Below are 24259 nucleotides of genomic sequence, written 5' to 3'. Positions count from 1 at the left end.
TTAACTTCACTATTTTTATTCTGACCATTGCATTTTATTTTTATCTGGGAAGCTTGGAGTAAAATAATTTCTTTTTCTGCAATGTTACTACTAACTGTATTGTACCAATGAGACAAAACACCTTGAATTAACAGAATGTTATACTCCTTTCTGTGGTGTCCTGACATTTGGAATAAATCACTTTACTATAAAAAATCACACCCTGTGTGAAGTGGGCGGTGTCTTGCTAGCTAATCACAATACTGAATGGAGTCAACCAATCATGTACAAAAGATAAATACATTTATTGAAACACTCTTTATGATGGACAAAACCATAACTTGAAAAAAACAAATCTTTGGTTTTTTTCAAGTTATGGTTGCTTATATAGGGCTATGCACATGTGTCATGTGACACTGGCCAATCGCAGTCCTGAATAGACTGTGATTGGCCAATCACAGCGCAGGATAATTCTACAAATTTCCTGGGCCCAGATCACAGCGCAGAAAAATGTACATTTTTCCAAATCTCACTTATAGGGGCGGTTTCACCGCCCAAAAATAAAATGTTACACTAGCACATGGACCTTACTCCATATTACCGTGACAGGGGGGGGGGGGAGATAAATCAGACGTTTTAAATTTATAAAACTTTATTAACAAAAAAATATGTATAGGCCAAAGTGGAAAACATCAAAACATTCTGAACTTTAAATCTGAACATATTTCTGAACTTTAAATCTGAACATATTTTCTAAAAGTCTATCAATTTAACAAAGAAATGCAAAAGTTAAAATAAAATAAAGAAACATTTCTCTGTAGCAACGCTCATTTCTTTGCTCTTCCTCTGCGGGGCTTGGTCTCTGGCACTTCAGTAGCAGGGGTCACGGTCTCAACAAGAGCTGTATCAGTAGCCTTTACCCGCCTACCCCTTTTAATGGGCTCTGACGGAACCGTTGTTTCGGAGTGATCCTCCTCTTCAGCTTTGCGCACGTTTCTTGGGGCTTTTCTTTTGCTGCCAGGCTTGGGCGATGCAGTAGCCTCAGAAGCAGGGCACTCAACGGACTCAACACTCTGGTCTCTTTTGGCGGGGCTGGGTCTTGGTGAAGCAACATCATCTGCCAGTTTTGCCTTCCGTCCTCGAACAGCCCTTACAGCAGGTGAAATAACGTGAGTCACTGTTAAATCATCTTTCCACACTACAGATTTCTTGGCCTGTGGATTTTGTTGTTCATCTTCAACCTCTTCCATCACCTCCTCAGTGCTTGGTACAACCACAGTGTCATCTGCTGGAGGAGATGCCTTTCTGTCCTTTCTGACAGGCCCTGCAGACACCTTTGTTTTGCTGTCAGCATCTTGAGTTTTGCTCTCACTTTTTGCTTTTCCTCGACCCCGAGTAGCAGTCTTTGTCACAGGAACAGTTGTCTCAACAACAGCTGCATCCTGAGGGGAAGGTGGTGCTTCTCCTCTGCGAGATCTTTTGGCTGGAGTAGCCTGTGAATCGTCATCTTTAACAGCAGAATTGACCTTCCTTCCCTTTCTAGATTTAACAACGGGAGCATCATCTGATTTCTCCTCTTGGACATCATCCTGGGTAGGTTCAGGTCTTTCTTCTGGCTCCTCTGAAACAATCTCTACTTCTTTGATGGTAAGTGGCTTGTCCTGGACCTCTGTCAAGTCAGTTGGCATTACACTCTTGATCTTCCTCCCTCCTCTTTTGGGCTTCTCAGCAGGAATGACCGCTTCCTCGTGAGCCTCTTTAGTCTCCTCAACAGCCTCAGGCAAATCCTGTTTAGCTTTCCTTCCTCTTCCTCTCGTTTTCCGAACTGGCATCTTACTCTTCTTAATGGCAGTGGCAGTTTGAACATCACCTGTATTCTCCTCTTGGACATCCTCCTGGGTATGTTCAGGTTTTTCCTCTGTCTCCTCTGAAATGATCTCCACCTCTTTCACGAGCGTTTCTTTTATCGTGGTTCCCTTCTTCCTCCCTCCTCTTTTAGGCTTCTCAGCTGGGACAGCCTCCTCGTGCGCCTCTTGAGTCTGAGCCTCAGGCAAATCCTGTTTAGCCTTTCTACCTCTTCCTCTCGGTTTGAGAACAGGCATCTTGCTCTCCTCAATGGCAGTGGAAGATTGATCATCATCCAATTTCTCCTCTGGGACATCGTCCTTGGCAGGTTCAGCCTCCACCATGATCTCCACTTCTTTGACGACTGTTCCTGTTTTTGCTCTGGCCCCTAGTTTGGGTGTGGCGATTGTGAGCTGTAGGTCCTGGGCCTCTGTAGATTCAGGAGGCACTACACTCTGGGTATCCTGCTTGGTTTTCCTCCCTCCTCTCCTTGGCTTCTCAGCTGGGATGGCGACGGCTTTCTCGTGTGGGATGACGACAGCTTCCTCGTGTGGGATGACGACAGCTTCCTCGTGTGGGATGACAACAGCCTCAGGCAAATCCTGTTTTGCCTTCCTCCCTCCTCTCCTCGGCTTCTCAGCTGGGATGGCGACGGCTTCCTCGTGTGGGATGACGACAGCCTCCTCGTGTGGGATGACGACAGCCTCCTCGTGTGGGATGACGACAGGCTCAGGCAAATCCTGTTTTGCCTTCCTGCCTCCTCTCCTTGGCTTCTCAGCTGGGATGACAACGGCTTCCTCGTGTGGGATGTCAACAGCTTCCTCGTGTGCCTCTTCATTCTCAACAGCCTCAGGCAAATCCTGTTTCGCCTTCCTCCCTCTTCCTCTTGTTTTCAGAACCGGCATCTCAATTTTCTTAATGGCAGTGGCGGTAGTGGCAGGTTCTTCCTCTGGCTCCTCTGAAATAATTTCCACCTCTGTTAGGAGCGTTTCTTCTTTCTTCGTGCTTCGTTTCTTGGGTGTCTCTGTGGCGATGGTGAGCGGTTTGTCCAGGACCTCTGTAGATTCTTGAGGCACTACGCTCTTTGTTTCCGGCTTGATCTTCCTCCCTCCTCTTTTAGGCTTCTCAGCTGGGACAGCCTCATTGTGTGCCTCTTGAGTCTCAGCCAAATCCTGTTTAGACTTTCTCCCTCTTCCTCTCGTTTTGAGAACAGGCATCTCTTTCTCCTCAATGGCAGTGGAAGATTGAGCATCACCCAATTGCTGGTCATCTGCTGGCAGAGATGTGTTACTCTCAGCTTCTACAGGGATCTCTTGAACCACCTCTGCAACATCCCCAGAAACAGGGACAATGGTCTCAACCTCTGGTTCTGAAGAAAAAGAAAAGAGGAAATAAATTACATGAATAGACTGATTAATACATTAATAATATTCTAGAATACAAAATAGAAACGTATTTCTATAACCATCCTATATTAAATTTGGCTTAAGAGAGGAGCGGCCAAGCGGGCTAGGGACAAGGACTGACAGATGCAGAGATCTCCATATATGGGCATAAAAGGGACATGGACTGACAGATAGAATTCTCCATAAATAGGCATATCAGTCAGACCGGCAGTGCGACATAGGTGTGGGGGCCGCATAGCGGCCCGAACCTCTAGTTTTGTTAAAGGACCATACCATGTCACTGTCTACTCACAGCTTTGTGCATATATTGCACACAAACAGAATGTTCACGTTTGTTAACATTTTGTCTAAAGCCATTACTACTGGGTTTACCTGAATTATTCAGGGGACTCTCTCGAGTCTCACCCTCAGGCAAATCCTGTTTAGCCTTTCTCCCTCTGGTTTTGAGAACAGGCATCTCTCTCTCCTCAATGGCAGTGGAAGATTGAGCATCACCTAATTGCTCCTCTGGGACATCGTCCATGGCAGGTTCAGGTTTGGCCTCCAACATGATCTCCACTTCTTTGACGACTGTCCATAGAAGACTGCTGGCTTCTATGGAATACAAATGACTGAAATCAGTCGTGGCAACTGAGAATCCGTTTTAATCCATCTGACAGACCACTTTGTTCAACTTGAAAAAGCATCAACCGTTCCCTCCGCCATGGCGGTTCACTGTTCTGCAATGGCGTACAGAGTTCTTTTTCTGGCATGGTTTTGAGCCGAGTTGTCACCAACAGAGAAAGGCTCACGATATGTCAGCTGACGCGTTGTGAGCTTGTAGATCGACTATGTTCGGTGCGCGACACCCACACGCCAACGTACTGTAGTATAACTAAGGCCTTAATAACCATTGAAGATAATGAGCCTTCATCTGGGCTTGCCAACTTTGTGACAACATCCTCTCAGCCACTACTTACACCAGCTCCCTCTGGATCATAATGGGTTGTTAAGAGCCTGACACAGAGCTAATATCTTACTCATGCTCTTTAAGGGTCACGGTGCCACTCTCATCGTGTTTAATGAATACATTACCCATCTTAGAAGCCACAGCTACAATAATATATCAAGTACAATAATATATTACGTTTTTTCCACTAAAATGACATACATTGAGATGAATAGTAGAATACAGTTCGAATCCCTGATTTCCAACACTACAAGGACGTCTTATGGGACACTGAAAGTGCCCAGAGTCAAACGCAACATAAATGTATTTACAGAAGTACTTCAGCACTGGGAGGAAGCTTTCGCAATCCAATGCGTCAATATAAAATGAGAGAAAGTTCTTAAAGTTGGATTCAACCTGGGTTTAAATATATTTTTGACTTGTCATTGTGTCCTACACTGGACAAGTTAATGTCTGTTGCATTTTGTTTTGACTAGTCAACAATTTTTTGCTTTCTGCAAATGGATATGAGCATATTAAGGACTTTCTATATAGCTACGAGCTAACATTGGCTATACTAAACAACACTGTTGAAATGCCCTGCTGGTTTTATGTACATACATAATAAAGAATTCATGAGAGCATGGTTTTGCTAATTAAGCATAATTCATAGCTTGTCTCCCAGTACAGTCATTTTCTAATGCTTGAGTGATGCTGACCAGTCGTTTTGTAATAATCCTAGTCTATAATGCTCCCCAAAGGAGTACAGAAACACCAGAACCCTTCACAGTGGAAGGATTTATTTTACCACAGCATGTATTAGCATTTAAGTGAAAACAATAAACACAACACTGACTGATCTTTCCACAAATGACTGTCAAAATTTGATAAGTGACTTTCTGCTGCCCCCTGTTGACTTACATACATATTTACATATTTTAACTAAGATTATTATTAAATTCCTTACATAAAATCAACTGACACCAATCATCAGGGCTGCAGTGCATTATCAATTCTTATGAGAGTGTAACACTTCTTACATATCTTATCAGCCTCTAATCTCTTTTGTAAGCTATGAGGTGGAAAATGGGTCCTACCAGCAAGCTGTCTCTGCTTGGCCCAGAGGCGGATAGTGTAGACGAGTGGTCCAAGCCTGGCATCTAAAATGCTAAACAGAGTGGACCAACCAGTCTGCTTCATATGAGTGAAAGCATAAAATCCTACCTAGATGAAGCAAAGTGATTCAGGGATTCTCAAAACATTATGAAAAGTTAAGTCTAGTCACACGTCACCTGTTGTTTATGGTGATGTCTCCCTGGAGGTTGAGCTCACGGTGATGGAACTTGATAACAGGGAGGCGGGCGCTGCTGACCACCTGGACTTTGTGCACACCGGGGACACACCTCCTCAAGATGGCCGCCACAAGGTCAAGCACCTCAGCCGGTGAGGCCGTGGACAGGTCTATGTCCGACAGGATGGAGTCCTCTGAGTGGCAGTCATCTGACGTGCCCTCCCCTGGCTGGAGAGAGCAGAGGGACCAGAATGGTTGGATTACTGGCTTAAAGTCCATCAAAACAGTGAGTTAACACATTATCAAGACGTTCTATGACATTTTGGATTCTTCTACTATGATTGCAAAATTCAATGAAATGGTGTGAAATGACAATTATGAGAACAAAGTAGATCCTTGGCACCAGTGTCTCCCCATCTGCTTTCCCATCATATCTCAAAAGAGAAAAGAAAGGAAGGATGGCAACAATGGAAAGTGGATTTGCTTCTCTATAGAAAAAAAGTTATGGCCTTATACAAAAGAACAATAGGGGCAGATGGTACTACCAGATCTCACCTACAGTATGCTGTGTCTATTTCCTATTATTGGGCCAAAAAAAAAGAACTAGAGCATGAAGCACCCGCTGTAAATTTTACAAAAGAACTATGGAGTCATGTCTGCCAAGCATACCTGCTCTGTGGTAGACTTGCTTCGGGCCTGGAACGCCTTGGTGTTTTCCAGGTCCAAGAACAGGTCCAAGTCACAGCCATGGATGCCAAAGGTGTTGACAGACGAACCAAATGGCAGAATCTGTCTGTCTGCAAGCCAATAAAAAGAAAATACAGAGATCACATTCACATTATTTTAAGAAAATGTTATCTTTCTGTTTGTTTTTTATAACAGCACATACATCAGGAGAAAGAGAAATAATACAGCTTCGCCATTTGCTAAGAAGGGACGGAATACCTGGAAATAATTCACTTAAGACCTCCTGCAGGAGTTGGACCACCAAGTCCCGTGCGTTCTTCTCATTGTCTCTTAGTTGAGACCGCTCCATGACAAGCTGCATCTGCTCATTCACCTGGAGATGAACCATTGAAAGACAAGGATGAAAGTCAATGATTAGAATATAAATGAGAATCATAACATGACAAATTTGCTAATTTCTGAGTTTTAGATAAAAAAAATACCACAGTACTTTTAGAAACATCTTGTGTGGGGAAAAAAACGGAAACTAAATTATCCAAGAACTCTCACAACAAATGATACTTGGCGTAAAACATCAATATACAAAAACGAAAGATTAATGACACGAAGGTGCTTACAGATAGTGCCTGACACAGCTGGGTTTTGAGTCGCTCCAGGACGTCTTGGAGGTTTTGAGGATCGAACTTCTTTTTGGGGATCAGTTTGAACTCAGTTTGATGGTATAAAAGAAAAGAGGCTTATAGTCTACAGTTGCTGCCTGTTTAAGCATAATCAAATGCATTGTGTATGTCGAGTGATCCAGACAGTACCAGCCATGATGATTATCAACAGTGTACGTTTTTTTTAAAATATTGCTGCTGAAAGACCACCATCTCTTTGATTCCTCTGGTACACAACCCCCGCCTCCACCCGCACTCCTTCTCCTACATGAAAACTCAGCTGTACACTGATTGCCTTGAATTTGACCAACAACAGTTGGTGATCAGCATTGATTCAATGTTGAATTGGCTCACGTTGACTTCCGTGAGGCCCGATGGTCACCACTGAAATGATGCGTGCACTTAGCGGCACACAACCGCCACTGTTATTGGCCTACCATTGTCCTAGTGGACTTGCTGCTCTTAAGGCTCTGAGATGATGAGGGATAGGGGACAGGCTGCAAAGACAATGCTTTAAATATAAGAAAAGATTCTGAAACACTCCTTGTGGCACTCATATTATGAGATTTACATCATTCTACGGTGCTGACCTTGTCTTTGTCCATGATAACATCGGACACCGGGCCAAACTGCTTGAAGTACTCAGCCAGGTCAATCTGAGAGGTCCCCTGTTTGAAACCTTTGACAAACACACTGTGCGCCTCCTGGGCTTTCCGGGTGGATCGCACATTGCTCAGAGTCTTGTGCTTCCGACCTTTCATGTGCTCATCAAAAAAGCCTGGGTTTCCGAGGCTAGATTCTTGAAGACACAAGTTGATGTTGTTAATCTTTGAGTACAGTGTAATTTGGCAACAGATATCACCGTTAGTTCCACTCAATGCATTTCAAAATCCTTATTCAATTCCTGAATAATTATTTGATTAGCATGTGAACATAATTGATTATCACTAAAAAGGTTTAGAAAATGTTTTAAAAACATATGTATGGATGAGAACAGTGCAAACTGGGTGAATCGTTTACATGACAGCAAGTTTGTTATTCAAAATAAAACGTGGTTAATAGTAACACATAATGATGATAAAGAATGACGGAGAAAGGTCACCTTATGAGTAAGTTGCCAGCTGTACAGTACAGAGCGACCGAATCATAATTTATAGTGAGACAAGCCAAAGCGATGGTTCATAACCAGTGGTATAAAGTAACTAAGTACATTTACTCAAGTACTGTACTTAAGTACAATTTTGAGGTATTTTTACTTTACTGGAGTATTTCCAATTTTCAGTACTTTTACTTCTACTCCACTACATCTCTCAGGCAAATATTGTGCTTTTACTCCGTTACAATTATATGAAAACTTTAGTTACTAGTTACTTTGTAGATTGTGATCATTATTACAAAACATACATTACCCACGTATACATTCCTACATCTACAAGCTCAAAATGTGTAGATCTGCTATTTTCATAGCTGTAGTATACAACCCTCGTAGACTTATTTATGTTTCTGACGTCTTCAATCTACGAGAGTTGTAGGGTTCACGACCCATGGAGACCTGGACTTTCTGCACTATGCCCCGTAGACACTCCAAACATGTACAAATGTGAATATAAAGGTGCTTACCCCAAAGCCCCAAATGTTAACTGGCTCTACGGGGTAGTAGTTTAATGTAATAATCCATATCTTTCAATAAATAAGTGTTTTAATGCCGTCTGTGGCCGATTCTGTCGGAAGTTCCCAATGGGCGGTAGTGACGGGGCGCATCCGGTGGAACCCGGAATTACACTAAATGTAAACAGGAAGTAAACGAGGGTGAACAAATGGCGTTCGGCCACATCCAAACATGTACAAATGTGAAAATAAAGGTGCTTACCCCAAAGCCCCAAATGTTAACTGGCTCTACGGGGTAGTAGTTTAATGTAATAATCCATATCTTTCAATAAATAAGTGTTTTAATGCCGTCTGTGGCCGATTCTGTCGGAAGTTCCCAATGGGCGGTAGTGACGGGGCGCATCCGGTGGAACCCGGAATTACACTAAATGTAAACAGGAAGTAAATGAGGGTGTAAAAATGGCGTTCGGCCACAGACGGCATTAAAACACTTATTTATTTCAAGATATGGATTATTACATTAAACTACTACCCCGTAGAGCCAGTTAACATTTGGGGCTTGGGGGTAAGCACCTTTATTTTCACATTTGTACATGTTTGGAGTGTCTACGGGGCATAGTGCAGAAAGTCAGAAAACACATTTCCAGGTCCGGATACCATTTCATCAAGTCAGGAGAGAGAACACATTTATCAGCATCAATATTAGAGCTCCAGTTCCAATTAATCCTGAATCCTTATGAATTATCTCGCTCTTGATTGGATGAAACTGGTAACCGAACCTGACAATGTAATGTATTTTCTGTTTAGTAAAAGACTGGAGGGACCGATGTTACTGAACACTCTAGCAAAGACTACTATAGCTATATCTATCAGAATATAGCACCTATGTTAACAGATTTTTTTAAATTTACGCCTGCTTTAATGTCCCTGCTTTTGACTATGAATACCAGCGTCTGTTTTCATTATTTATTAAAAAAACTAACAGTGCAACACATCTGGATTGAGCAGTCTGTCAGTCATTCAGGATCTCTATGGCTGCTACACCTCAAGATCTGTTTCTTTATATCCATAACACCCCAACACACACGTGTAAATTATAAGTAATAATGGTATTCACTCACTTCACCTCCATTAATGCAGACACTATATTTTCCTACACTGTTTATACTGTATATTTCAGTTTTACAAAGTAATCCATTAACTTAACTATTTTTATTCTGACCATTGCATTTTATTTTCATCTGGGAAGCTTGGAGTAAAATAATTTATTTTTCTGCAATGTTACTACTAACTGTATTGTACCAATGAGACAAAACACCTTGAATTAACAGAATGTTTGGAATAAATCACTTTACCATAAAAAATAAAATGTTACACTAACTAACCTTACTCCATATTACCGTGACGGGGGGGGGGGGGGGGGGGAATAAATCAGACGTTTTAAAATTATAAAACTTTATTAACAAAAAAATATGTATAGGCCAAAGTGGAAAACATCAAAACATTCTGAACTTTAAATCTGAACATATTTCTGAACTTTAAATCTGAACATATTTTCTGAACTTTAAATCTGAACATATTTTCTAAAAGTCTATCAATTTAACAAAGAAATACAAAAGTTAAAATAAAATAAAGAAACATTTCTCTGTAACAACGCTCATTTCTTTGCTCTTCCTCTGCGGGGCTTGGTCTCTGGCACTTCAGTAGCAGGGGTCACAGTCTCAACAAGAGCTGTATCAGTAGCCTTTACCCGCCTACCCCTTTTAATGGGCTCTGACGGAACCGTTGTTTCGGAGTGATCCTCCTCTTCAGCTTTGCGCACGTTTCTTGGGGCTTTTCTTTTGCTGCCAGGCTTGGGCGATGCAGTAGCCTCAGAAGCAGGGCACTCAACGGACTCAACACTCTGGTCTCTTTTGGCGGGGCTGGGTCTTGGTGAAGCAACATCATCTGCCAGTTTTGCCTTCCGTCCTCGAACAGCCCTTACAGCAGGTGAAATAACGTGAGTCACTGTCAAATCATCTTTCCACACTACAGATTTCTTGGCCTGTGGATTTTGTTGTTCATCTTCAACCTCTTCCATCACCTCCTCAGTGCTTGGTACAACCACAGTGTCATCTGCTGGAGGAGATGCCTTTCTGCCCTTTCTGACAGGCCCTGCAGACACCTTTGTTTTGCTGTCAGCATCTTGAGTTTTGCTCTCACTTTTTGCTTTTCCTCGACCCCGAGCAGCAGTCTTTGTCACAGGAACAGTTGTCTCAACAACAGCTGCTTCCTGAGGGGAAGGTGGTGCTTCTCCTCTGCGAGATCTTTTGGCTGGAGTAGCCTGTGAATCGTCATCTTTAACAGCAGAATTTACCTTCCTTCCCTTTCTAGATTTAACAACGGGAGCATCATCTGATTTCTCCTCTTGGACATCATCCTGGGTAGGTTCAGGTCTTTCTTCTGGCTTCTCTGAAACAATCTCTACTTCTTTGATGGTAAGTGGCTTGTCCTGGACCTCTGTCAAGTCAGTTGGCACTACACTCTTGATCTTCCTCCCTCCTCTTTTGGGCTTCTCAGCAGGAATGACCGCTTCCTCGTGAGCCTCTTTAGTCTCCTCAACAGCCTCAGGCAAATCCTGTTGAGCTTTCCTTCCTCTTCCTCTCGTTTTCAGAACTGGCATCTCACTCTTCTTAATGGCAGTGGCAGTTTGAACATCACCTGTATTCTCCTCTTGGACATCCTCCTGGGTATGTTCAGGTTTTTCCTCTGTCTCCTCTGAAATGATCTCCACCTCTTTTACGAGCGTTTCTTTTATCGTGGTTCCCTTCTTCCTCCCTCTTTTAGGCTTCTCAGCTGGGACAGCCTCCTCATGCGCCTCTTGAGTCTGAGCCTCAGGCAAATCCTGTTTAGCCTTTCTCCCTCTTCCTCTCGGTTTGAGAACAGGCATCTCGCTCTCCTCAATGGCAGTGGAAGATTGATCATCATCCAATTTCTCCTCTGGGACATCGTCCTTGGCAGGTTCAGCCTCCACCATGATCTCCACTTCTTTGACGACTGTTCCTGTTTTTGCTCTGGCCCCTAGTTTGGGTGTGGCGATTGTGAGCTGTAGGTCCTGGGCCTCTGCAGATTCAGCAGGCACTACACTCTGGGTATCCTGCTTGGTTTTCCTCCCTCCTCTCTTTGGCTTCTCAGCTGGGATGGCTTCCTCGTGTGGGATGACGACAGCCTCAGGCAAATCCTGTTTTGCCTTCCTCCCTCCTCTCCTTGGCTTCTCAGCTGGGATGTCGACGGCTTCCTCGTGTGGGATGACGACAGCCTCCTCGTGTGGGATGACGACAGCCTCCTCGTGTGGGATGACGACAGCCTCCTCGTGTGCCTCTTCAATCTCAACATCCTCAGGCAAATCCTGTTTTGCCTTCCTGCCTCCTCTCCTTGGCTTCTCAGCTGGGATGACAACGGCTTCCTCGTGTGGGATGTCAACAGCTTCCTCGTGTGCCTCTTCATTCTCAACAGCCTCAGGCAAATCCTGTTTCGCCTTCCTCCCTCTTCCTCTTGTTTTCAGAACCGGCATCTCAATTTTCTTAATGGCAGTGGAGGTAGTGGCAGGTTCTTCCTCTGGCTCCTCTGAAATTATTTCCACCTCTGTTAGGAGTGTTTCTTCTTTCTTCGTGCTTCGTTTCTTGGGTGTCTCTGTGGCGATGGTGAGCGGTTTGTCCAGGACCTCTGTAGATTCATGAGGCACTTCACTCTTTGTTTCCGGCTTGATCTTCCTCCCTCCTCTTTTAGGCTTCTCAGCTGGGACAGCCTCATTGTGTGCCTCTTGAGTCTCAGCCAAATCCTGTTTAGACTTTCTCCCTCTTCCTCTCGTTTTGAGAACAGGCATCTCTTTCTCCTCAATGGCAGTGGAAGATTGAGCATCACCCAATTGCTGGTCATCTGCTGGCAGAGATGTGTTACTCTCAGCTTCTACAGGGATCTCTTGAACCACCTCTGCAACATCCCCAGAAACAGGGACAATGGTCTCAACCTCTGGTTCTGAAGAAAAAGAAAAGAGGAAATAAATTACATGAATAGACTGATTAACACATTGCCTGCCAGAATTATTTCAGATTTTTTGCAGTTTTATGACAGAGATTTTTCATTGAGAAAAAAAAAGTACTCAGGAGCCGAGATACAGAATTTTTAAGTTAACAAGGAAGTGGATATGAGTCTAGATCTTCGAAAAATCATATCTCCTTGGTCTTTGGGTCAAATAAAAATAAATTTTCTTTTTTTTTAAGATCAAGTTAACTTGATCTTGGCAATCAAGTGATGGATTTGAAAGATCAAGTTAACTTGATCTTGGCAATCAATGTGTTAAGATCCGAGGCAAGCGTGGTTACCTCTGCCAAATACGGGGTCAAATATTGGGTCTGCGGCCACATACATATCATTTTGGGGGTCCTTGACATGAAAAAGGTTTGAGAACCACTGAATCACATACTCAATTCATGGAGTGTGCGTTAAGCTCAGGACTTCCGTTAAAATCAGGTGTTCAGAAACACGGGAAAATGGAAGATCATCATCGCTCGACTAGGCTGACGTTATCTTTATTATTAAAGCAACATACGCTTTTTCAAAAGGTAAGAAAATCAAAAAAAAGTGGGTGCACGCAGCCAGAAATAAGTCTGGCAGTGAAAGAGTTAATACATTAATAATATTCTAGAATACAAAATAGAAACGTATTTCTATAACCATCCTATATTAAATTTGGCTTAAGAGAGGAGCGGCCAAGCGGGCTAGGGACAAGGACTGACAGATGCAGAGATCTCCATATATGGGCATAAAAGGGACATGGACTGACAGTTGAATTCTCCATAAATAGGCATATCAGTCAGATCGGCAGTGCGACGTAGGTGTGGGGGCCGCATAGCGGCCCGAACCTCTAGTTTTGTTAAAGGACCATACCATGTCACTGTCTACTCAGCTTTGTGCATATATTGCACACAAACAGAATGTTCACGTTTGTTAACATTTTGTCTAAAGCCATTACTACTGGGTTTACCTGAATTATTCAGGGGACTCTCTCGAGTCTCAGCCTCAGGTAAATCCTGTTTAGCCTTTGGGACATCGTCCATGGCAGGTTCAGGTTTGGCCTCCAACATGATCTCCACTTCTTTGACGACTGCTCTGGTTTTTGCTCTGCCCCCCCGTTTGGGTTTCTCTGTGGCGACTGTGAGCTGTATGTCCTGGGCCTCTGTAGATTCACTCTTTGTATCCTGCTTGATTTTCCTCCCTCCTCTTCTTGGCTTCTCAGCAGGGATGACGACAGCCTCCTCGTGTCCTGGCAGAGATTTGTTATTAACATTTTGTTAAGGACCATACCATGTCATTGTCTACTCATTGCTTCGCACACTTATTTTACAAAAAGCCATTTAAGTGCTACTGAGCTTATCTGAATAATCAGTCAGTTAGTTAACATGCGGTTAATAAGTCACTTTCATGCTGTACAAAATTAAATGGAAAACATTGCCTTCCTCAAAGACCAAACAAACCACAGTATGAGTTTTATCATTTGCTCTGCTTATACATGTATGAGTGTGTGACAAATACATTTGTATTTTGAGTCTATTTAAACACTTAACTGCACCATTGTATGCTCCCAAACAGAACTAACCTTGTGATTCGTCTGTTTCCACAGCAACAGTGGCGGTGGGCTGTTCAGATGCTTGCTGGTCATCATCTGCTGGCAGAGATGCGTTATTCTCAGCTTCAACAGGGATCTCTTGCATCACCTCAGCATCGTCCTCAGAAACAGGGACAATGGTCTCAACCTCTGCTTCTGAAGAAAAAGAAAAGCAGGAAATTACATGAATAGACAGATTAATACATTAACACATTGCATGCCAGTCGCGTAGATCTACGCGAACCTATTTAAAGCCGCAGCGTGCCAGTCGCGTAGATCTACGCGAACCGCCGATTCCCATGTTAAGTGCCCCAGGTGCACTTTCCGATTTTTTTTGATCCATTTCCGTTTCCGGTTTCCGGTCGGAAACGGAATTATTCGGGTTCCGTTTTTTTCGATCGTATCCGCTTCCTGTCTGGGATCCTGTTTAAAACTCGATTTTCTCTGGTTGTTGTTTTTCTCCTCGCTGATCACTGTTTACCGTTGATCGACTGTAGCTTCAAGATGGCGGCACGGATTTGGAAACTGTTTTCGCTCGCCGTTTCTCACGGATCCGCTGTGTGTTTAGAACCAAATGAACGCGCACTTTTAACTTATTTAGCGAGGTCTGTGGCGACATGAAAAAAACTAAAAAACAACAATAAAACGCTGGCACTGGTGAGTACATTATGAGATTAAACTCTGGCATGGAATGTGTTAATAGCATTCTAGAATACAAAATAGAAACTTATTTCAATAAACATTTTGTTAAAGGACCATACCATGTCACTAACATGCAGTTAATAAATCATTTTTATGTTTTACTGAATTAAATAGAAAGCCCTGCATTCCTTAAAGACCAAACAAACCACAGTATTACATTTATCATTATGCTCAGCTCATACATGTATGAGTGTGTGACAAATACATTATTTTTATTTTGAGTCCATTTAAACACTTAACATGTAAGTAACTGCACCATTGTACACTCCCAAACAGAACTAACCTTGTGATTCATCCGTTTCCACAGTGGCGGTGGGCTGTTCAGATGCTTGCTGGTCATCATCTGCTGGCAGAGATGTGTTATTCTCAGCTTCAACAGGGATCTCTTGCATCACCTCAGCATCGTCCCCAGAAACAGGGACAATGGTCTCAACCTCTGGTTCTGAAGAAAAAGAAAAGCAGGAAATAAATTACATGGATAGACAGAATAATACATTAGCATTATAGAATACAAAATAGAAACAAGGACCATACCATGTCACTGTCTCACAGCTTTGCGCATATATTGCACAAAAACAGAATTTTACCATTAATGACTTCATTTTGAGGTCGTTGTACGTTTTTTATCATTTTGTCTAAAGCCATTACTACTGGGTTTACCTGAATAATTCAGGGAATGCTAGCTAAATACTCGACCCACCGGAAAATGCTTTGTAAAAAGATTGATTGGCAACAATGTCAACACAGTGAGTTGTAGTCAATAAACTAAACATGCTACACCACCGTTATAGTCTTTGAACATACCACATGTTTAACTGCACCATAGGGAACTAACCTTGTTGTGGCTTGTCTGATTCATTCTGGGGCTGCATTTCATCATGACCCTGTCAAATACAATATGGAAAACAAATTATTAGAAGAGGGGGGGGTTCTACTACTATATAAAAAAAAAATATATATATGTATACCGGTATATAGTATATCACTATTCATACCATAGGAAGGTATTTTAAAATTGCAATAATTGTGAGAACAAATTATTCATAAAATGCAGGACAAATAAACAAAATGTTACCTCAACTGTCGCCATTTCTACACAGACATTAGTCAGAGGCTCCTCCGTGAGCTCTTGTGGTTCCTCCAAGTCTTCCACAGGAGGGTTCCCCGACAGCCTTGGTGTCTTCATTAGGCTCTTAGGACTACAACTCTCCTCAATAGGTTCTTCCATTTGCTTGGGTGTTTTCATCAGCCCGTCAACAGGTTTCACCTTCTCCTTGGGAGTTTTCATCAGGCTCTCAACGTTGACCATGCCTTCAACAGTATCACTGGTGGAATCCAAGAGGGAGCTCTTCACCTCAGGAGTTGCGTCTGTCATGTCAATAAGGTCTTTAAGAGGCTCTTTGTGTATGGGTGTCTCCAGAAGCTCTCCGACGCCATTCACGCTCACTTCTTCCATGACCATTGGCGCAACAGATTCAGCCTTTTGCCTTGGGGTCTTCATCATTCTCTTCACTCCACTGAGACATTCAGGCTGCTCAGGTTTCTCAGGTTTGGGTGTCATAAGGAGTCTCCCTCTGATGTCTTCCACAGGTTCGGCCTTCTGTCTCGGAGTCTTCATGATCCTCTTGACTCCGGTGAGACATTCCACCTGCTCAGCTTTCTGTTTAGGTGTTTTCAACAGTTTTCCTCTCAGGTCCTCTAATGGCTCCGGCTTCTGTCTTGGGGTTTTAAGCAGTCTCTTCACTCCAGTCAGACAGTCAGGCTGAGGGGGCTTCTGCTGAGGAGTTGTCGTCATTTCAGTCTCCAGATCCGGGCACTGCTGTTCACTGACTTCATCAATGGGCACCTCCTCTTCACTGACAAAGCTGGACGTATCATCAGCCAGGAAGAGGCGTTCGACAGCTTCATGGTTGTATTTTCCAGATTTGGCTGAAGATGCAACAGCCAATGGGGACACTATCATTTCACCTGAGATTAAATAGTTAGATCAAATTAAAAGACAGAAGTAGAAAGCTCTAAAAACCTATAGAAAGGCATAGTACATTTGCAGTAAATACTGTTATTTTATTTAATGTTGACCTCTTAACCACTTGAACCCCAACACCCCCTAATCTGGTGGAAACATTCACCAGAAATAGCAGATCTACAAGCTCACAATGCCTTGTAAATCTGACATTTCTGGCGAAGAGATTTGGTGTAGAAGGAAAAAAGAGCAATCCCAGTACAGAGCCAGCTCAGGTCCGTTTCAGTAACTCTAGAGGGTTCAAGTGGTTACATATACTTTGGCATTGTCAAAACCACTTACCAGTCTCCTCTGGTGTATTCATCACTGAAGCCTCACTCACAGATGTTGACACAGGGGTCTTGGAAGCACTTGGAGGCACACTGACAACTGATGATGAAGCCTCAATCACAGATGTTGACACAGGGGTCTTGGTAGTACTTAGAGGCACACTGACAAATGAGGATTTCCTCTGCTTGACACCCACTGGTGTACTAAATATTTCTTCAATGCCTGAAATAGGAAGTCAAAATGTGAGTGACATAAGCAGTACAAGTAGACCAAAGCACACCAATACCATACACAACTAAATAATATTACCACTTCATCAGTGGAGAATGGGAATAAGTAATTACCAGTCAAATCCTCATCCATTTTCATGTTCTTGAGAAGGACAATGTTGTGGACTAGTCGTGGGGCAGCACCAGTAGGCTGCACACGGTTATGGGCTCTGCCCACAACAATGCTTACAGGTGAATCGGCATGACCAGTGCTGGCAGAGTTCTTTACATTTTTGACAGGAGTCTGAAAGATTCAGAGAATAAAATATAGTTAAGATAGATTGTTTGCATCTAGATTGTTTGCATCTTAAAAGTTAAAGGGACATTTTTGACGAATTTCAACCTAAATCCCAATGTTCTGATGTAAAGAGATGAATCATATAGTGAGGCAAAAAAATACCCTATGTCTTCTTTGTATTTGTCTGTGAAAGGTGGACCATATAGAGCGTACGGAATGTATGCTTGATGTGAAACGACGAGTTTAACGTCAACATTTTGTGGAAGAATACACAGAAGACATAGGCCAAAGCACACTACTATTGATGCCCTGACATCAGAAAAATCTGCAATATTTTCCAACAAGTTTTTAGGAGAAGCCATGCCAACTACACAAATGAAGCAAAAACTAAATTTAATTGATGGCTGATTCATGTTTGTAGTGTCTCCCTAAAGAAGCATATTGTGTTAACTCCAAAACTTTTCTATACAGAAGGCATCGGTACATATACTTTACTATGCCGTGCTAGATAGGTTTTTGTAGATGAAAGGCTGAAGAAAGAACAGATTTTACAATTAATGCGTGGCATTTCACCTCACCTTGGGTTTGGGCATAGCAGCCTTCTTCTTCATTTGAGCGGATGCTTTCTTAGCTTCTTGAGCTACCACTTGAGACTTTTTCTGGCCAAACTTCACAATGTCAGCCCAGGAATTCACAACTGAGAAACAGAACAAAAAGTCTCATGACTTCAAATATACACAACTGTATGCTTCCGTTTACCTCTTGCTCTCAGATGTTAATGGATTCATGTGCCTGGCATAATAGGTGGTAGACCCATTAAGGACGTAGACATTTTGCATTATGGCTGCATTAATGCAATTCCTCTGGGCATAATGTTAAAGTTACGCAGCAAAAGAAAGCCACTTTAACTTCATGGATGACACTCCTAACACTATATCTCTCAGCGCAACATGAGCTAAAATGAATCAACAATATCTTTTCATTTATAAATGGTTGAATGCATTTGAGAATAATAGAATATTGTAAATCATATGGCGTTATGGTTTCGTGATATTGGATGGTGACCTTGGTTACCTTTCAAAGATGCCCGTGACACACCGCTTCTCCTGCGCATAACCTCCTTCGTCAAGGTCTTCCGTGAGGTGCTCTTCATGCTTTTTCGCCTCAAAGGCATCTTGGGGGTCATAGTGGCTGAGGGCTCTGGGGCAGAAATGGCCTCCTCCGCAACAGGAGACGGTGTGCTGATGTGTGAAACGGAGAATCGACCTTGCACAGTGGGAGTCTGAGGAGAAGGGGTCTTAACTTTTGGTGACTTCTTGGCAGAGGATGGAGTCTTGGCTTTTGGTGACTTCTTGGCAGGAGATGGAGTCTTGGCTTTTGGTGACTTCTTGGCAGGGGATGGAGTCTTGGCTTTTGGTGACTTCTTGGCAGGAGATGGAGTCTTGGCTTTTGGTGACTTCTTGGCAGGGGATGGAGTCTTGGCTTTTGGTGACTTCTTGGCAGGGGATGGAGTCTTGGCCTGAAGTCAAAAGCCATTTCAATAAATTATGCCATGCTCATTGCACATGTGAGTTGAAACACTTCTGCAAAAACATACTATTCCTCATAGTCTTACCTTTGGAAAACCACCGACAGATGCCCTTCTTAGGAGTGACGTTGTGAGTTTCGGAACACATAGGCTATGTCGTGGAGCAGCCCCTTTTCGCAGTGGAGAGTCAGGAGGCATTCGTTTGTCAAACAACTCTGGGTTCAGGGGACCTCCAAATGATACCCGTTTCCTTTTCATTCGTGGCATGGGCAAATCAGCCCCAAGTTCTTCACTCTTGCGTTTCTTTGCTGCCGTCACTGTTAGATTATTGAAAATATTAATTTCATTTAGCAATAAGAGTTGTAGCCATTTATAAAACAAGACAAGTTCAAATACAGTTTTAAAAGGTCCTGAACACTCATACAGGTTTTTTCCAACTACTCTGGCTTATTACACTTCTCCTGGCTGTGTAGGTGTGCACAAACTAGGTTTGATTGACAGCTCCCTCACACTCCTGATAGTGTTGTTGCACCCCCAAGGGCCTGACAATTTACCTTACTATTAATTCTTCTTGGCCCATAGGTTTGTTTGGGACATAAACATGTCAGCTTAACTCCACCCAGCTTCAACCTTACTATGAGTTGAGTAAGAGTAACTGAAAACACCTGTATTAATGTTCAGGGCCTTTAAATTGTTATTGATCACAGTAGTGAAATAACCATGGTAAAGTATTTGTAATGCACATGCAGGTGCAATAAATGTAAATGAGAAGTTATCACAAATGTGGGGAAAAAACGTTAAGATATACATTACCATTGACAGTAGCTGCAGCCTCAATAACTTGAGCAACTTCCTGAGCTTGCTGTTTCTCCTGAGCTTGGCGTTTCTTCTCGGCGGTCCTTGGTGAATGCCTTGGTGAAGGATTGGTCATGGGAGTACTGGGCAGAGCCTCAGTTTGGTCTTGCACCTCAGTTACTGCAGGCTTGATGGGTGTGGCTTCCTGAGCTTGCAGTTTCTTCTCTGCCGTCCTTGGTGAATGCCTTGGAGAAGGATTGGTCTTGGGAGTACTGGGCAGTGCCTCAGTCTGGTCTTGCACCTCAGTTACTGCAGGTTTGATGGGTGTGGCTTCCTTGCCCTTTCTCCTTGTGGGTGTCAAAGTGGTTTCAACTGAAACCCGCTGACCCATCTGAGTGACGGTGAACTTCTGAGGAGTTGCCTGGTGCTTTTTCAGTGGTGATGAAGTTGCCACTGTAGCGGTAGGTGTTTTGGATGTCAAAGACCGTCGTTTATGTTTAGGAGTTTCCTGTACAGGCGTGGCAGGATTGGCAGCCTGTTCAGTCAGCGGTTTCTCTTCTACTGCAAGTCCACATTGGAAGGAATTCTGCTCTTTCTTCACTGACTTTGGAGTCGCCACAACCACGTTTTCAACTTCAGCATCACCCTCCACAGCAGTGATGCCAGAGGATTCTTCAGCTTTCACCTCCCTCAGGGTACATTCCTCCGCTTTTGGGAGGATTGCCACTTCTCCAGCGGCTTTCCTGACCGACACAGGTTGTGGGGTGCAAAACCTTGTGGCAGGCGTCTGGGGCTGACTTCCAGATGGTTTCCATGGACTCTTTGAATCCAGGGTTTTCTTGATCATTTGATACAGGTCACCAAAAGGTGAATCTGTGGATTCCACCTCAACCGTTTTCTCCGGGGTCCGTTGGATGTTGTCATTGTTTGTTCCATCTTTCAGACAGGGATCTAGAGACCAGACAGATAAGGCAACGTTCAGTAAATGTCAAGATTCTCTACTTACATGCAGCTAAACTGGTTAAAGAGGATATTTTTTTGTTTGTTGTTTTAAGTTAGTTTTCTTCTTGTTTTTAGTATTGATAAATGTGTATTGTATGTTGGTGGGATTATCTATATTTTGTTTGCCTAATCAAATCAGTTTTCAGTGAGTGCTCACTGCTCATCTGAAAACGATATTTTGGTTGTAAGAAAACATTTAGTTTTAGCGCTATGAAGAGTGCAAGAAACCTCCAGGGTCCTCATGGGAAAGCTTCAAAAACACACTGACACACCCATCAGTGGCAACCCTAACAAAATGTGTATATTTAATACTCACATGAGGGTGCTTCAGATGTCTTATCTACGGTCTCAGCAGCAGTAGTGTCCCTTGCTTGCTTATCTTGAAGAACCTAGGGAAACACATTGCCATTAGTATATTATGCACCTATACACAATCTTGCAGATGTGCATGCAAACAAGGGTTAGAAAAGTTACCCGGAGTGTTTCAGTTTTGCCTCCTATGGAAGATCTCTTTTTCGGTGTTGGTGCTGGAGGATACTCAAACCTAAGACAACAATGAGAGAAATCATGAGAGCCATAGATTTAAAAGGTGGTGTAAATTATATTTGTTCAAAGTTTGTTCGGTAACATCACTCCACCCTTTAGCAAAAAGAAAATTAATTTCCAACTGGAATACCAATACCAATCAGGAGATTGATCTCATACAGCAATAAGCAAGTAAAATTGGAAGTGATGAAACAAAAAATTAGCAGACAAAGCAATAACTGGAAAATATAAAACTGAGGCTGATAAATTATCTTTATGGAAGTCTCTCTCCTGATTGGATAAAATTGACATCTCAACCTCAAAATATATTTTTCTTAAACATAACTGTAACTTTTCTAACAAGGTATGCCCCACAAAAGGTCATATCCACTTCATACCAACCTGAAAGAACGGTCAAAAATAGTGATTAGATCTCCATGTTTCAGACGCTCTGACTGTTGCAAAACCTCTCCGTTGATGCGTGTTGGATTCACTGAACTCAAATTAGTTACAATCACCTGTGAAGAAACCAGTGAAACCATGAGTTCAAACACATAACACAATCAGTTTGCGTGAACTTGTGAAGTTATGACAGCTTAAAAAGCCGCTGTTGCTGGTTACCTCCTTATTTTCATTCAGATCAATTTTGCAGTGTTCCTTGGAGACTTGAGGAAGCTGAATTCGAATATCACATTCCGCTTTCCTATTTGGCAATAGAGAAGCAAATTGTCAAAACGGCACATTTGTCAATATGCCAACTTAAGTCAATTTAGCTGCTGGATCAGATTTACAAAAAAAGGTTGAAAGGCTAGCTTTGCTGCAGAACTATGTTTCCATTACATACCTCATCTTATTTATGGTGACAAACTAAACCTAGGTACATTACATTTTTTACTCACTATATTCAAAATGTTGTCTCACATGCATCCTGTGTGTATCATTGCTGCATCTAATATACCTGACCTGTCCTGTATGTGATGTGTTATACTCCCTATTTGTCTCTTGTTTGTTTTTTATTTTGTTTCAGTAGCTACAGTGCAAGCAGCTGTGGAAACTGGAAAATAACAAATTCCCCCCCATATTAACAACTTTGTTTCACCATAAAGACGCACCTTGACACATTTGATCACACTGCCTATGCATGTAGGAACTAGGAAGTATGACGTATGCAGTTGAAACCCCGCCTCCTACCATTTGAAATGACTGAAACCCCCAGATGGACAAGAGTCTGCATGCCTCCTGGCATATGGCCAACATGAGGTTACTAGGTCGGTGCCTTTAACTACAGTCTAAATGCAGTACGACAAAAATAAAAAGCACGTTTGTGAGTAATCTGATTATCTCCTTGTTAAAAAGGACAAACCTATTCATGGGCTGTTGTTTTTATTGTATTTTACGTATGGTGTGTGTGACAAAGGATACATGACACTTACACTACATTTAAGAAAATAATAATTAGACATGTGTTGGTCTCACCTTCCGAAAACACATGCTGCAGTGAGAGGAAACTCTGTGCCATCCACACCACTCCTCTTGATCACCACTACTTTTCCGTGCAGCGGCATAGTTACCTAAAAAAAACAAAAAAACATGTAACTTACACACACGGCTTGAACACCATTACACTATTGTAGTAATAATTCAAGTAGTGGACGGACACGGACTCCTTGTTTGTTATGTTGACGTGTGTTGTGCGAATCGATGGTCATTTAAAACCAACCATATTTCTAGGAGCTGGTAGGTTACTTTTAATCACGGGCCACAAATCATGGCGCCCAGAACATTTTCAACGTGGTAACAGAGGCATTTAACTGGGACAAAAGTATTAACTTACTCTGCGATTCAATCTACTGCAAGCAACACAGATGTTAGTGCAGGGCGTAGCATGTTTCTGGGCAAATATTTAAAAATTATTCCATTAACTAGCGTTGACATACATGGATGGATCACACGACGGTCGTCTGTCACGACCGTCATGGCGAAACTTCAACCTAGCGTTAGCATTTTCTCCCTTTTTGGCCCGTACATCTACATTTACGTTCGGATTCCAAATGTTAAGTACTTACCCCATGGCCACGGATGTTTCAATTATGTACGGCCCCTCAGAAGTACTCGTATCTTCCGTATTGTTCAATAAAAAGCATTTTAATCTGATCGGTGGCCATTTTCTCATAGTTATAACGTACACCAGAGTGCAATACACCTCCCAACCGATAGGGTCGCGTAGTTGAAAGCATATGGCGAAAATGCGGAGAAAATGGCCACCAATCGGAAAAAAAATGCTTTTTATTGATCATCACGGAAGATACGGGTATTTTGGAGGAGCCGTACATAGTTGCAACATCCGTGGCCATAGGGTAAGCATATTTGAAATCTGAACGTGTATGTAGATGTACAGGCCAGAAAGGGAGAAAGTGCAAACCCAATGTTGAAGTTCATCCATGACGGGACCGTCTCGTGACCCATGGATAATCACGGGCCATGAATCATGGCGCCCACAACATTTTCAACGTGGTAACAGGCATTTAACTGGGACACACACATCGTATTAACTTACTCTGCGATTCAATCTACTGAAACACAGTTGTTAGTGCAACGTGTAGCGTATTTCTGTGCAAATATCTTACATGATTCCATTAACTAGCGTTAACACAACTACTGTGCGTAACTGAACTACATTACTTTACCTGTTTTCAAAGATACTTCAACGTCTGGTGAAACAGATCCATAAACCTTGACTTCTGGGAGTTGAAGGATCGCTATTAAATTAAGTCATTAAATGTCTAAACAACCTAATTCTATCTAAACCTGCAGACGCGCTTAAACACGGCGCTACGAACACTACACTATGGTGGAC

General features: G+C 42.6%; 2 protein-coding genes across 3 annotated transcripts; both read right to left on the bottom strand.

The window, feature by feature from the left end:
- Positions 1-619: 619 nt before the first annotated feature.
- Positions 620-24259, bottom strand: mki67 (marker of proliferation Ki-67). Of its 2 annotated transcripts, XM_080456118.1 has the most exons (19): positions 24090-24259; positions 22879-22973; positions 22024-22105; positions 21805-21920; positions 21352-21421; positions 21194-21266; positions 19894-20826; positions 19168-19397; positions 18627-19071; positions 18131-18249; positions 17390-17558; positions 17058-17267; positions 15828-16681; positions 15588-15636; positions 15036-15194; positions 14042-14206; positions 13430-13708; positions 11293-12420; positions 620-2779 (listed from the first exon to the last, which is right to left on the bottom strand). In XM_080456118.1, exons 2-19 carry the CDS (start codon positions 22965-22967, stop codon positions 807-809), a joined length of 7143 nt encoding a protein of 2380 aa, XP_080312244.1. In that variant the 5' UTR covers positions 22968-22973; positions 24090-24259; the 3' UTR covers positions 620-806. The 2 variants fall into 2 exon arrangements, with proteins under 2 accessions (XP_080312244.1, XP_080312245.1); XM_080456119.1 differs by lacking the exons at positions 13430-13708; positions 14042-14206 and having other exon boundaries at positions 15828-16720.
- On the bottom strand, positions 5447-7556 carry LOC308104348 (speckle targeted PIP5K1A-regulated poly(A) polymerase-like; the record flags this gene model as incomplete). Its single annotated transcript, XM_080454762.1, has 4 exons — positions 5447-5677; positions 6119-6246; positions 6395-6509; positions 7386-7556. 4 exons carry the CDS (start codon positions 7554-7556, stop codon positions 5447-5449), a joined length of 645 nt encoding a protein of 214 aa, XP_080310888.1.

The sequence above is a fragment of the Gymnoscopelus braueri genome (assembly GCF_963280865.1).
Source record: "Gymnoscopelus braueri genome assembly, chromosome: 17".
NCBI lineage: Eukaryota > Metazoa > Chordata > Actinopteri > Myctophiformes > Myctophidae > Gymnoscopelus > Gymnoscopelus braueri.
Note: the sequence above shows the minus strand (reverse complement) of the source record. Positions and strands in the feature narration are given on the sequence as shown.

Bases quoted from the DNA above. Each gene is read 5' to 3' on its own strand.
- mki67 (XM_080456118.1), bottom strand. From the start codon at position 22,967: ATGCCGCTGCACGGAAAAGTAGTGGTGATCAAGAGGAGTGGTGTGGAT. The intron at 19,072-19,167 runs GTAAGACTATGA...TTTTGACTTCAG, and splicing joins CTGTCGGTGGTTTTCCAAAG to GCCAAGACTCCATCCCCTGC. The intron at 18,250-18,626 runs GTAACCAAGGTC...TCTGTTTCTCAG, and splicing joins GTCACGGGCATCTTTGAAAG to TTGTGAATTCCTGGGCTGAC.